The sequence below is a fragment of the Embiotoca jacksoni genome, unplaced genomic scaffold (assembly GCF_022577435.1).
Source record: "Embiotoca jacksoni isolate LCO1_2020_lvr unplaced genomic scaffold, fEmbJac1.0.p SCAF_22, whole genome shotgun sequence".
NCBI classification, from domain to species: Eukaryota; Metazoa; Chordata; class Actinopteri; family Embiotocidae; genus Embiotoca; species Embiotoca jacksoni.
The window spans coordinates 8,978,260-8,992,771 of NW_027185363.1; the positions used below are offsets into that span (position 1 = coordinate 8,978,260).

At 41.8% G+C, this 14,512-nt stretch overlaps 1 protein-coding gene across 1 annotated transcript in view; it reads right to left on the bottom strand.

The window, feature by feature from the left end:
* Window positions 1-5,015: 5,015 nt before the first annotated feature.
* prkci (protein kinase C, iota) overlaps window positions 5,016-14,512 on the bottom strand; it is a 28,011-nt gene continuing 18,514 nt past the window's right edge. Inside the window, exons 10-18 of the mRNA XM_069157778.1 lie at window positions 13,445-13,542; window positions 12,115-12,201; window positions 11,857-11,992; window positions 11,632-11,719; window positions 8,966-9,091; window positions 8,380-8,459; window positions 7,960-8,049; window positions 5,551-5,666; window positions 5,016-5,466 (exon numbers count right to left, since the gene is read on the bottom strand). Coding sequence (XP_069013879.1) covers window positions 5,379-5,466; window positions 5,551-5,666; window positions 7,960-8,049; window positions 8,380-8,459; window positions 8,966-9,091; window positions 11,632-11,719; window positions 11,857-11,992; window positions 12,115-12,201; window positions 13,445-13,542 — 909 coding nt within the window. The 3' untranslated portion in view covers window positions 5,016-5,378. The remainder of the gene's footprint in view (window positions 5,467-5,550; window positions 5,667-7,959; window positions 8,050-8,379; window positions 8,460-8,965; window positions 9,092-11,631; window positions 11,720-11,856; window positions 11,993-12,114; window positions 12,202-13,444; window positions 13,543-14,512) is intronic.

A 14,512-nucleotide genomic window follows, 5' to 3' on the forward strand; every position in this document is an offset into this window, starting at 1 on the left:
TCATATGTGCAATAATGTGACCAGCACTGATTGTTCATTAAGGGTATGGAGCAAAAAAAAAAAAAAAAAAGCTGAGGGGGGAGGAGGAGGAGGAGGACAGCAGTGGGGGGAGACTGGATTCGTAGACAAAGTGTAGCAGACTGGCACATTGATAAGCATCTCCATTAGCCGAGAGTCTAACTGTTATTGGACCGACTACTAAGTGGACCCTGGGGGCAAACACCTCACAGTCGTTTTCATACATCCTGTCCGGGGATCAATGGGAGATACTGAAATATGTCTGAAGTTGTTCGGTGGATGTAGGTTTAATTTGGGGGTAATGATGCTGACTGAAGTGCTGGTCTGAGGTCACACGCCTTCACCACAGAGTCTGAGGCGTCAGACAGTTTGAGGAGGACACTCAGAAAATCTTCTGCTCTGTGATGTGTGCGTCATCTGGTTGCATCAGGTCCTTATCGTGTAACCACATTTAAAAGCATGTGTCATATTGTCAGCGTCTGGCTCCAGACAATAAATCTGGTTTGTTACTAATTTGAAAGGGTAGTCATCATTTGGCTCTGATAATTAAACAGGAGGTAGACAGAAATGATGCAAAATGTCTGCTGTATTCAGTTATCGGCGCTGCTATGAAGGTGGTTCGTGTTAAATGACAGTGAGTGTGAACTAGTTATTCATGTTTTTTGGCTTCTCCAAAGGGGGTTTTTCTTGTTTTTTTCCCAAAACCATGATATGCTACCTGGAGCACTGATGGAAACTAGGATACTGTGGCACCTTATCCTGGTTTCTGGACAATGATGAGCTGCAACAGACGAACAGCAACGAGGATACCGTTTACAGTAATTAAGATCGTGAATGTTTAGTCGACGATTAATGGTCATACAAATAATTGCGATGAACAATTACATTTTTTTTGTTCATCTTTTTGCTGCAAATGATTTGCATCTGGCTTAAAACCAAAATGTGCCTACAGCAGTATTGTGGTGATCGACTTTGCGACTAAATCATTGTTGTTGATGTCATTAGATGCCCATCGGTCAAAAAAAGAGTAAGTTAATAAACAGTTAACTCTCCGCTCATGTGCTGTTACAATAGCAGAAGGGGGCCCAATGAAATGATGTCATCAAAAGAGCACCAGTCAAATCTTGAACTGTGGAAATTGATGTGTAAATAGTAATGAAAATATGTCATTTCTGTTCACACCAGTGTGGATGTAAACATACTCGCTTAGTAGCGTTTAAGAGCTATTGAATATAAGAACTGTTAAATATAAAAGGTACTCAGTAACAGGTACTTTGAGTCTATAATCAGAATAGGTATTCAGAGATGTTGGCGTATGTGTGCCGTCATGAATATGACTGTAGTGACCGATAGCTGCCTTGACGTACACACAGTGTGCTTTATGTATAAAGGAAAGATGTTTTGCATAAAAAAAAGACAACGCACACTAAAATTACAGTGGAAAAAAAAATGCAGTTGAAAGCAGTCTAAAATGTGACAGACACGTACATCATAGAGGGGATTTCCAAACGCTTCAACCTGTCACGTAGCCTAATATGAGCCACATCTGTGGCTTTATGATCGCACCTTTCACCCAGTGTCCTTGTTGAAGTTTTTATTTTGTATTATCAAGGGTGCATATGTTTGTATTTCTGCTCCCAAAGTGAGATCCCTCTCCCGTTACGCTTTAATAGTCGTGTATTTCACTGCATCGGTGCTCCTTCGTCACTCCACTTGTTAAGTCCCACTCGTTTATCTACATTATGGAGATGTGTCTGAGGTGGTGGTCCTGAAGTGCCGTCTCAAGTGTCTGCTACTCAGTACTGTAGTCAAGAGCACCACTAACTGCGACGTGATAGCGTGCAGACCGTGCCAAGCAGAGCACGAGATGCACCTTAAGTTGCAGTGTGTTTTACAAAGGGAATACGTTTAGCACCAAGTATGATTCTAGTGCTGCTTAATTAATCCCTTCAGGGACGAAATAAAACGCCCAACAAGATAAGTGCAATTAGAACCGGATGTTTTTTTTTTTTCAGAACCTCCACCGTTTTACATCATTAATTATACAAGGTTAGTCTTCCCGGTGTCTTCCACGGGGTGATGTGGTGCCACAGTGCCTGGGGAGGCGCACCCCCATCCTCCACCACAGAGGGCACGGGAACAATGTCAAACATGCCATCATGGGAATACAGAATTATGCAAAGACATTTATCCTCGTCCTGCGCGCGGCAATGATGTATTTGTCTCGTGAAGTCGTACAAGGGGAGTAGTTTTCCACCGAATCTGGTTCAATCGAGACAATATACGATGGTTTAGTGGAGCAGCATGAGGAATAAGCCTCACTCGAAAAGTTTCTATCCACCACTGTGTGAGTTATTGAAGCGCACAAATCAATCCATTATTATTATGATTTTCGACACATCATTTCCATGACCCTTTTTTTTTTTTCTCCACGTATTAACGCTGAGCACTGTGAGGGCATAGGGGAGCTCCACGGTGTCAATGACCTCTTCACCCCTGGGGACGTCAAGGCCCTTCTAAAAAGCCAGGCAGGAGTCGCGCGACCCGCGGAGACGCAAGCAGCTGGAGTGGAGAAGCTAAAGCTTAACATCCTGTGGGTGAGAGATCAGTTTTGGTCCCAGCAAGGAAACTACGAGGACTGCTATGTGCTGAATGAGCCCAACAGTGGACCAAAAAAAAAAACAACAACAACAAAAAAAATTCTCTTTTTTAAGAGTTTGTAAAGCAATTCCAATGCGAGTCACGTCTTTTATATTTCAAAACTTTCCCACCACTTTCAACGGATTTGATTTGAAAGTTAGTACACAGACACATTCATGACCCTAAAGGATGAATCCCAAAGACTTTGTTGATCCTTCAACTTTTCCGCCAAGAAGTTTAATATTCAAATTTTTAGCAACATTTCTCAACAAATAGAGGACGGACTGCCAAGTTTGGCACAAACATTAATATCCCCCTCAGAATAAATTGTAATGACTTTGACAATCTCTTTCGTTTTTATCAAGGCCATCATCAGATCAAAGATTTACCAAAACTAATGACATCCCATCGGCGGCTAATGTTAGCATGCTAAAATTAACGGGATACCCTCTGAGCATGTCGAACATTGACAGCCACAAGTGCAGCTGTGGACCAGTGTTGGGAAAATAGTGACCTGTGGACCAAATGTGGTCCTCCACTAAAACTATTTGCCTCCCCCCCCCCCCCCCAAGCAAAACCTAAAATCCAAAGTTTTTTTTACTTTTCAAAATTCTACTACAGCTAAATAAACTGTAAATCCCCCCAAAACCAAGTAGTGGCCGATTGTAATCAATGACATGCATGTCAAACATATGGTGGAAAGCTGATGAAAAAAAAAAAAAGCAACCGACAGTAGCTATCATGTTTTGTAGTTCAACACGAAGCTCACATTTGTCTCTATAATGACATGAAAACTGGAAGCCGACTAGTTCTCCTCACGGAGGACGAAATGATCCGAGTTCCCTCTGAAAGACAAACCCACTCCGACACAAACACATATTACCACAAGAAGAGAAATAAAATGTTTATTTTACCATCTGTGTTGTTTTTTTTCTTGTTTTTTTTCTTTCTTTCTGAACACTAATAATAAAGTTCACCAGAGTCCTGTGGATGGTAAACATCCTCAAAACACAACAATACAACAAATAAGTGTTTCCATTGGGCTTACCCAGTAACATTTTGGAATCAATGTAGTGATAATAAAAAAAAAAAAAAAAAAAAAAAATGAAAAATTTAATTTGATTCACAAAAAAGTAACAAGAGTTGTAACAGATGAATTTGTTCCTCCGGGCACCACATGAGCCCAAACACATGATCTGAGCAGGGAGATGCTTCGACTGGAAGTTCATGCACCATCACTTAGTGTTGTTACAGTCGGGGAGGGGGACAGAAAGTCAATCTTCAGGGCTTTTATATGATTTAAAGAAGAAACCTAATTCGGAAAATGAACTGCGGGCAACATGTGGTTAAAAAACAGCAGAAGACAAATTACAGATTTAAAGCCACATTTCAGCTGCACTGCACTGCGTCGTGGGGTTTGGACTTCTAACTGAGCTCTCCTTTCAACAATAACTTGTTATTTTGATTTACAAAACAAAACAAAAAGTCACATGGAATGAAGAAAATACAAAAAAAGATATCAAACCATAAGTTTCAGAAAGGCGTAGTATTAAAAATGAGCAAAAAAAACCAAAAAACAGAATATATAAAGTCTGAGTTAGGACAGCACATCCTCCGTGTGTATACTGTACCCTCGAATACGTACCAGCAAACCATTTTTTATTTATTTTTTTTTCCAAAAAAAACGGCTTTTTTTGGTCCTGTGTGAGTGTGTGTGTATTTCATGGATGGCCCGCACAGCAAAATGAAACCTGTGCTCCAGCATTCAGGTATTTTGTGCTATTCTTCCAGCCCATTTCCCGGCCTAGTGAGCGCTTTCATTCACAGTTTGAGAGCATGAACTCCTTATTAGTGTTACACTGCGGTTTAACTTCCTTCATTCTGGGAGAAGGGACCTGAAGCAAGACTCAGTTTTTCCAGATGTTGTGTACACATCTGGTTCTGTTACTCAGGCTTAACACTCAGAACAATATATATATAATGACTGGTATGTTGTTAAATAAAACATGAGAAAAATATATAGATTTTTTTTTATCTTCTTTTAAAAAAAAAAAAGGTTAATGTTATGATTCTTCTTTTCTCCACAGAAGGGGCGTCGCGACAAAGCTAGTTTCAAAATGACGATTAAGATGTCCGTTTTCTGCGACTGTGGCTTGAAGCTAAAAAGGCCTTGTCTAACGTTTATCCTCAATCGTTATTTCATATATATACAAATAAAATATGCTGAAGACACCCTTCCAGCTGGAAGGAGAGGATGCCCAGTCTGTCAGGGACCGTGCCTCAACTCCCCATCCCTCCCCATCCCTCCCCCCTCCCCCCCCCCCCCCTCTCCTCCCCCCTCCCCCCCCGCCCACCCCGTACGGCAACCTTGGAAGAACTCTGTAGCCACTTGGGCTAACGATATGAGAGAATTGATATCAGTGCAGATTGACATGATATAAAAATAATTAAGAAAGAAGGTAGGCTTAAGGGCAAGTGGTTATAAATGGCAGAGTGTGAGACTGGTTTTGGCAAATAAGCGTTCTACTGTGCATGTGCGGCCCTCGAACAGAAGGTTGAGGTCGTCGGGTTGTCTCGTAACCATGCAGCTTGAAGACACTGAGACGCCACGTAAACACGTGCATGAGTGTGTGTGTGTGTGTGTGTGTGTGCGTGTGTGTGCGTGTGTGTGTGCGCGCGTGTGTGTGCGTGAGTGCGGGTGGTGCGCCTGAGCACAGATGTCACACACACTCCTCCGCCGACATCAGCAGAGGGTTGATGTACTCGAAGCCTTCGAACTCAGACTGGTCGATCTTCTTGACCACATCCCTGAAACGAACGGATGGAAACAAGGTTGAGTACATTTACTGAGAATTACAGGTGGAAGTGAGGTGGAACGAAGAGGGAACTCACTCGTCATCAGGCGTGAGCTGGATGGGCTCGTTGGTGAACTGGGCGTCAAAGTTGTCCAGCCCGAATTCCCCTGAGATGTTGGGCTTGAATGGAGGGACCACCTGCTTCTGCTCCAGCTGAAATAACAGCAAAGGAATCAGACAGGAACACAACAAGCTTAAAACACATGAATATTTCACCTGGAGAGTAATGACCTCCAACAAATGATCAATTAGTTGGTTGAAAGAAAAATGAATCTGTAAGTATTTTGGTGATCAATTAACTGTTTCTGTTGTTTTTTTTAATGTAAAAAAAAAAAAAAAAGTTAATATTTTCAGGGACTGGCTTCTCAAAAGTGGACATCTGCAGCTTTTCCTTATCATATATTAGAGTCAATTAAACATCAGGATTGGTTGGACAAAACAAACAATATGAAGACGTCAATTTAGGCTCTGGGAAATTGTAATGTTTTTTTTTTTTTCACATTTCTTTTTTAAATCTTATGGACTAAATGATTGTTCAACTGAGAAAATAATCAGCAGATTGATGAAATAATTGTTTCTTGGTAGGCCTGGAGTAAAAATCTAACTGTAAACTGTCATTTTTTCTTATTTATTTTTTTAAAAACAACCAAAAAACCCAACGAAAACGCAGCAGACAAAGACTTCAAACTTGTTTCTCAACTCTTCAGGTGAGTACCCGACATCAAGTCTTTTTTTAAAACCACTTTAACAGAGACTGCAACCTTTATGAGTCACTTGTACTTCCTCCCACTCCTCTGCCTGATTACATTCATCTCAGTCTATTGGTAACTCACTGGGCCTCATCTGTCTCCTGATTGGTACTGTAGTAGTTTTGCAGCCAACTGCTGCTCCCCCTGCAGGCCAAAGGGTGCACTGCAGGGCAAACTTTTCAGTTGGGGTTGGGAGGGAGAAGGGGAGTCGGGATGGGAGGGGTGTAAAATGATCTGTCCAGACACTCTGACCGACTGCTGGGTGCTCCAGACCAAACAGGGAAAAAGAGGTCATGGTGATCCCTGGTGAGCTGCCCCGTCTGTCCACCAGCACATGTCTGCCTGTTTGGAGATTAAACGAGCCTCATCCTTTCCACGTGAACGAGTGTCGGAAGGTATTCAGCCAAACCTTGACCTTAAGCTGTTTATTTTTCAATGCATTTTGTTTCTGCACAAACTCTTCTCATCTGTCATTTTTTTAATGATCTAAATCTTAAGAAAATAGTTTTCTTGCCAAATGAATAAACATAAAGTGCTACATTAAACCCAACGGTCGTCAGTCTTGAAATGAAATGCAATCTGCTATTTATAGCAGTTTTGATCAAATATATTCCCAGCCTTAACCTGAATGCAATTGGTTTATTCACATATCAATCAGCACTTGAAATTAATTTGAACTACATCTTACTTCAGCCTGTGAGTCTTTTGACTCAACCGGTATCAGTTTCATTTTACGGTTCTGGGTGTCGTAAAACAGGAATCTCATTCACTCCTTAATGAAACCGTGTCCATTGCTGAACCTGAGAACAGGAAGCTTCAGAAATAACCGAGTATTTCCAGTCCGAGTTCAGATTTCACTGGAAATCCTACGAGTGTTTCTGAGATGCCAAACGAGTGACTAAAAGTGTAATTACAGGCCCAGATGTTGATTTCCGGCACTCTGCTCCACATTTGTGATTAAACTCAGATGGTTTTCCAGCATAAACAATATAAATGGATTACGCAGACATAAACGCCAGTCAAAGCAAGACGTAAGAGAGCAGCTGAACATGTGGTTTTCAGTGTCGGTGACCGAAACACAAACCGCAGCTTCACGCAAAGTAACAACAATCGCTGATTACTGGAAACTCGGCGAAGCTTGCAGGTAGTTCAGAGCTTCGCAGGAATTTAGTAATGGCTTCCTTATGAACACGAGTCGTCGTCTGACCACCCGGACATGCAGAGTTCAACATTTCAGCTCTATATACTCCGTCTCTATGATCTAGTTTCCATCCCATCTTTGGCTTCCCGTCTCGGCCCTCGTGTTATAGTCATCCTATCTGCTGTTGTCAGTCTTCTGCTTGGCCTGTTTGTTTTGAACCGCCTGCTTTCCACAAGGACACGATTCTCATCCCGTAGCCAATAACCCTCAGCTCCGACAGAACGTCTACGCCTGCAGGGCAGAGGAGAGAAGGTGACCTCCTGCACTTAGATTTGACCTTCTGCTGTCTGGTAGCAGCTTTCTGTTTTTCCTTCTCTCCGCGATCAATACACTGCATGGATTTATTTTGACCTATTTGGCAACCACCATGCACCGGTACTGATTTCCTTCATTTGACATTATGATGAAAATCTTGATTAAAAGGTGATGAACGAGGCAAGTTAAGAAAAGAAGAAGCTGGAGAGACCGGGAGGGACAGTAAACGTGAAGCACTCACAAGGTCCCAGTCGACGTTTCGGAAGAACGGATGGCCCATGATGTCGGCAAAGCCTGTTTGAGGGTGGCAGCCTAGACGCTCCTTTGGATCCTGTGGGAGTGAAGGTGAGAGGAGGGTGAGAGACAGCGGGAGATGATGGAGGAAGAGAACAAGTGAGATAACCGGCAAAGAAAGGTGGAGACGGTGAGAAGAGGGAGAACATTTACAAGGTGGGAAAAAAAAAAAAAAAGGAGCAGGATTTTGTTGAAGGGAATACAGAGGGATGAAAAAGGTGCCACAAAGACAGACAGTGAGGGAAGGAGGGAGGGAGGGAGGGGGCAGTGAGAGATGGCGGTCGACTCTAACAGAGACCATAATAATGTCACTCTCAGGAGCCAATACTGTTTAAGATTGCTGCAGGCCTGTCTGACCCTTTCTTACCTTGTTGAGGAATCCCTTGAGGACGCTGGCGGCTTTGACTGACAACGAGCGGGGGATTCGGATCTGTTTTTCCAATATTACTACAGAAGGTGAGAGGAGAAGGGGAGAAGGGGCACAAGAAGGGGGAGAGGTTGAGACAAACGGTCCCCTGAGGCTCAGATGACAGAAGATGGCACTGACACTGCTGCAGTTATGTCGGGTACACTTATGTCGAACATACATACAGCAGCCCTTCAATCAAATGTCTTTAAAGATAAGCTGTTCTGAAATCTGACTTTGTCTGTAAATCCAACACTTTGCTGGAAGTAAACAGGCACATTTTGAAACCATATTCACAACGAAATAATAACATGCTTTCACACATTTCCCTGTAACAGATGGCGTGTCCCTGGTACTGAGAGGAGCCATAAGAGAGGTGTCAATACAAAGGCGTCGAATGGCTCCACACAGCAGTTTTTCTTCCAGCTATAAGCCTTGGTGTGTGTGTGTGTGTGAGTGAGTGTGTGTGTGTGTGTGTGTGTGTGTGTGTGTGTGTGTGTGTGTGTGTGTGTGTGTGTGTGCGTGTGCGTGTGTGCGTGCGCGCTACCTTGGAAGAGGTAGTCTTCTGTGTTCTGGTCTGGGTTGTCGGAGCTGCCGACGATGTCGAAGGGCGACCGCCCCGCCATCATCTCGAACATCAGCACACCCAGCGCCCACCAGTCCACGCTGAACCCTGAAACACACATAATGTACGTTACAGCTCATATTTCTGACTGAAAGGCAACACAGACGGACCAAAGACATTTGAAATATGTTCAAAACTGCTATTCAAAACAAACAACACACCTCCTTTTATACAAATGCTTTTGCACGTTTAATTAAACTCGTGTACTTTAACTTACTGCCAACAACTGCACAAAGCATACTGCTGTTTTAGTGTTACTATAGCAACCACCTCCACCTTGAAAGCATCACGCTGTTTTTTTTCTGCATATTATCACAGCTTTACCAGCTATCACAAGCTTCACATTAATGCTACGGATTTTTCTAGGCAAGCCATTAGGGCTCACACGCAGTGAGTGACATGATAAAACGGTTACATTATTTCAACGGCTGCCACTTCAGTTGCGCCGCACCATTTGCAAACACAGAAATTGTGTACTTGTTTTTATTCCCCATCGCATACTTTAAAATGAAAACAGCATATAGGGATGGGGTTCAACGGCATTTTATTATGAATAGGTTCCCCTTGTAACATCTGCAGGTTATTTGTGGATACAATTACAATAACTCAAAGACATGTAATGGCCCTGTGTTGGCTGTTGTTAAGGTCAGCTACATTAATGTTCACACCCTAAAGATGAGGTGAGCTGAATAACATCGATATATTTTCTAAAAGCGACGGGAGATAAGGCTCATTATTGTCGGAGACTGAGGAATCCAGGGGATTTGTTCAACAAGTAAGATGACGTCATTCAAATCCAAATGATTTACAACGACGCTAGCGAACGAAAACACAACCATGTAACAGAGTCTTTTTTTTCTCCAATGACATGTGACCTGCTTCATGTGCTCATACAAGTACAGAAGCTGTTGTTATTAAATTACCAACCATCACTGTTTATTCAGTATTAAAATTTTAACCTGCCTTTAACAAACATTTCCAATAAGCCAAACATATTTGAGGCCTAAACGTCACCAGCTCAACAGAGAAGACGGGTCCATAAGAGTTTATCTACGAGTAGAAAGTCCTAGTTTTATGGACGCAAACAGAACAACGTTACGATTTACATGCTGCTACATTTCCAGTTGTGTTTTGTGGAGGCAGCTGTTTTTTTTTCTCTGCCCACAAAGTGCTCACTGTTCAACTGAAAAGTCACAAAGGTCTCGATCTATTATAATGAGTGTTTTGTTGGATACTAATTAGTCTCAGAATTATGGAAAGAAATGTTTGGGAACACAGTTCAGGTTTTAATGAAGACCGACGGGTTGGGGGGGGGAATCCAGTAGAACAAATGTTAAATCTACTCTACTGAAATCAATAGTACTTGCCTTTTTTTTTTTTTTTTAAATTAAGAGGCAAATTTACACTTTAGGCTTAACTTTTGCTGTTATACGCTAAATACAATAAGTCACCCATCAAACTCATCATTCTCCAAGTGATCGGAAACATACGTGTCGTTAAATGAGACTCAATCATGTCGTACGTCAGGTGAGCTAAACTGTTTGTCCTCAGGATGTGTGATAAATAACGCAAACAATAGCTCGTTTTTCATTTTCTGTGAGGCAATAAAATGGATCATGTGTTGCACCACTGTGGGTTTAATTACTGTGCATCGACCGGGAGTATTGTACATGTCTATTCAGGGATTTTGATGTCGAAACAATATATTTGTTCAGTCCTTTCCCACCGCAGCCACTGTGACATGTGTAAGCGTGAAAAGCCCAGGTGTTACTAAGTGGTGTCCCAGTAAGCCTCGACAGTGTGACAGCTGAGTGAGTCGGTGAATGAAATCCACCTGTCATTAATTTCATTATTTACACGTGTGCTTTTCTTTCAGTAGTCTGTCAAAATGTCTGTTATGAAAAACAGATGTGGTAAGCTTTTCTTTTTTCTTTTTTAAATGGGCACAATACGACTTCTGGTCATCCAGCGAGCAAGTTCTTTTTTTCTAACATTTATTGTATTCTGTGTGTAGATATCTGTTCAGTCAGCACTCAGGTCAGGATGTAGACACTGACATTTGATTGAGCACATGAAACTACACCGAACCTTTATTTTAAATGTCTGCAACACATTCAGTTTCGAGTCATAGATGTAGTCATCCTTCATCACATTGTTTTTAATACACTCTGTACTTTCCATAATGAGAACAGATTGAGCAGTATCTATTCAGAGGATGTTACGAGTGCCTCACTGTGCATATTTTCATGTTTTTTTTCTAATGTATTTGATCATATTTAGCTTTATTTTTTACTGATTTTATAGCTCGTTGGCACATTTTTAGCTCCTGTTTCTCATTTTCTATTCATTTTTCCGCTGTAGTCGCCCTGTATGCACAGAGATAAGTTCAAGCTTCCTCGTTTTTTTGGGTTGTTTTGTAGACTGAGTGTTCCCATTATGCAGATAAACAAGGTTCTGCTCTACTGTAGCATCCATAATCGTAACTGAAAGCGGCATCTCAAATATTCCTACATAATGCCTCGTGTATTTTATTATACCGAATCGTTGGATAGTATTTCTGCTAAGTGCCTCCGTGTTGTAATTCTCACCGTAATCCTCTCCTCTGAGTATTTCGGGGGCGATGTAATTGGGGGTACCACAGAAAGTGCTCGTTGTATCGCCTGGTCTCAAGCCCTCCTGCAAAAACAAAAAGATCATCAGCTGCGAGATCATCTCAGACGGCTGGAAACCCGACACTTCTGCAGCTCCGCAGGTGCGTTCAACCAAAGTGCACTGTGGTGTCGTCAGGACGCGCATGAATCGGTACAACGCACCTTGCACATGCCGTAGTCTGTGAGTTTGATGTGTCCCTCAGAATCGAGCAGTACGTTGTCCAGTTTCAGGTCTCTGTAGATGATTCCCCGCTCGTGGAGGTAGTTGAGCGCCAGACTGATCTCTGCCGAGTAGAATCTGAAAAGGAGAAAGGAAAGTTCAAGTCTTTTCAGAATCAGCCGTAGCTACATAAAGACATCAAATTACATCAATCGTATTCCTTTTAAATGAGACAGATGAGACAGAAAGCGCGACTGTACCTGGCGTGTTCTTCTGGGAGTTTCCTTTGTCTCTGCATGTGGAACATGAGATCTCCTCCGTTCACGTATTCAATAACGAAGAAGAGTCTGTGAAAAGAAGCAAATGTTATCCTGAGTTTATTATTTTCTCTTGAATACATAATGAAAACTTGCTTCATCATCTGTAAGACATCTGTCAGGGGGGCTGGGTGGGTTTAGAAAGCAGTCGTTTTTACAAACTCTGTTTACGTTTACTTGAATTGACCTAAAAACTCTTTTTCAAGGATTTTTCTCATTTCAAATTATATTTATTATTTAAACTCATAATTTAAAAAAAAAAACAACAACATGAAAGCACACAAACATCAACTAACACACTAAATCTAACTCTGGACACAAAATTTCCACGACAAAAAGAGTATCTCATTGATTGACTTGACGAGCACATTAATCAAACCTTTTCAAAACAACAACACTTTGTTCTAAATGTGCACGTTGCCTTTTTCGTCATCGAATGTTTAATGTCATAAAGTAAAGTAAAACTAAAGTTTTCGAGGGCTTTCATAATGACGGGGATTTTCCCTTAACTTTACCAACACCATTTCACTGACCTTAAAAAAGCGTTTTGTTTATCTCCACTTAAGCATACTTTGACCAGAGGAGCCGTAGGTGAGGAAACTTTGAAACACTCATGTATTGCTGTGAAAGGCACCGACGAACTAAAGTACATACAGTATTTAGTCATCTGGGTATGACTTTTTATGACGGCATGGCTTCTGTAAGCATCCTCAATATATACTTAAAAAACTTTTTGTTACATTTTCAGCTATTTCAATACTCATTCGATTTAAAGCATTTCACTCCTCTAACATCGTCAAAACATTTTAAGAAAAAGGATCCAATTTGATGCAGCAGAAGAGATACTTTCTTCTTTGTTCCACATATGAAGTCTTCCTTGTCAAAACCTGATGCCTACATTACCCACGATACCACCCAACTGCTACTAGCAGCTAAAGTGGCCTCGAGCTGTTACCCTTAAGCATAGATGATGAGCGGACTACAGATGTCTGCTGAGCGCAACGTAGTTATTTCTTACATTTTTACTTTACTTCAGTCTCAACCCGCGCTGCCTCCAGTCACATCACATGAGGACATTCATCAAACTTTGCAGAGCTCTGTCTGGAGCTACAAAAGTCTGCATAAATTTTGTAGTTCTAATACCTGTAAACAGTTTTTGTAAAATCTACAGAGATCTCATTTAAAGACGTCAAAATCTCGGTATTTTTCCATATTCCGGCAGAACCCCTGAAAAAACAACAACACGTGACTCATACTAGAGAGAAGCTCTCACCTGCTTTCTGTCTGGAAACAGGAGTGGAGGCCGACCAGAAAGGGATGATTGGAGGCCTGCTCGAAGACGTGCTTCTCTGTTTGGACCCAGTCGATGTCCTGGAAGAGAAACACACAAAGACAGCCGCAGGTGTCAATCAGAGATCACTCTCACCATGCTCTTGAATTATAAAAGCTGAATAAGCACAGAGCTCCATCGACCACGCGACAGAGCTTGAGGTTCTCTGGTGTGTAAGGTGGGGAGAAGAGGGCTGAGGCAGTAGAAGCAGAGGCAGGCCTCCATCGACTGCTGGATGATAATATGTCTGGACACGGATGCTGCTCACGCTGACAGGGCAGGGACACCAGAACACTTCACCATTGATCGAGAGCCACTTGTCAATTTGTCAATCACGCTAAGTGCGTCTAATCAAGGCTAACTACTCCTATTGCCACCGGCTGTGCTGCTACATGTGTTGGCAGAGATCAATTTTTGATGACATGATGGTTTATCTACACCTTCTGAGAAAGACTGATGGCTTCGAGGGGCTCTGTCAACCTGGCTCTAAGTGTTTCAGACAAGATACACAAGATGGATGTTCAGTCGCACGAGACAACCGTTCATTGTGCTGTGAATAACATCTCCCATTGATTGTGCTAATTATATTAATTATACATGGCGGTGACAGAAGACTGATGAGTTCAGTGTTAACCAACCTGCTCGCATCTCGGTAACGAGAGCCGTGGTGTTATTGTCACGCGGGTAAGACTTAAAGGGACATTCTGCTAATGAGATAATGTCTTCACAGAAATGCACCTGGAAACCTCTGAAGATGGCTGGTCTAAATAAAGTACAAGCCATAACATAGTGAGATACTGAGATACTATGATAGGCTAAAGATGTCGTATTTATTTAACTGATACCTGTCTCTGATTTATTTTTCATAACATTTTGTAGTCCGAGAAATTTGTTCAAAAAAAACAATAGGAAAAACAAATAATACAAAATCATCAGTGTTTTCAGTAATAATTCTGTATGTTGTTACGAAAAATATTTTCACTGGGTGGATTCTAATTTCACTCTGTAACA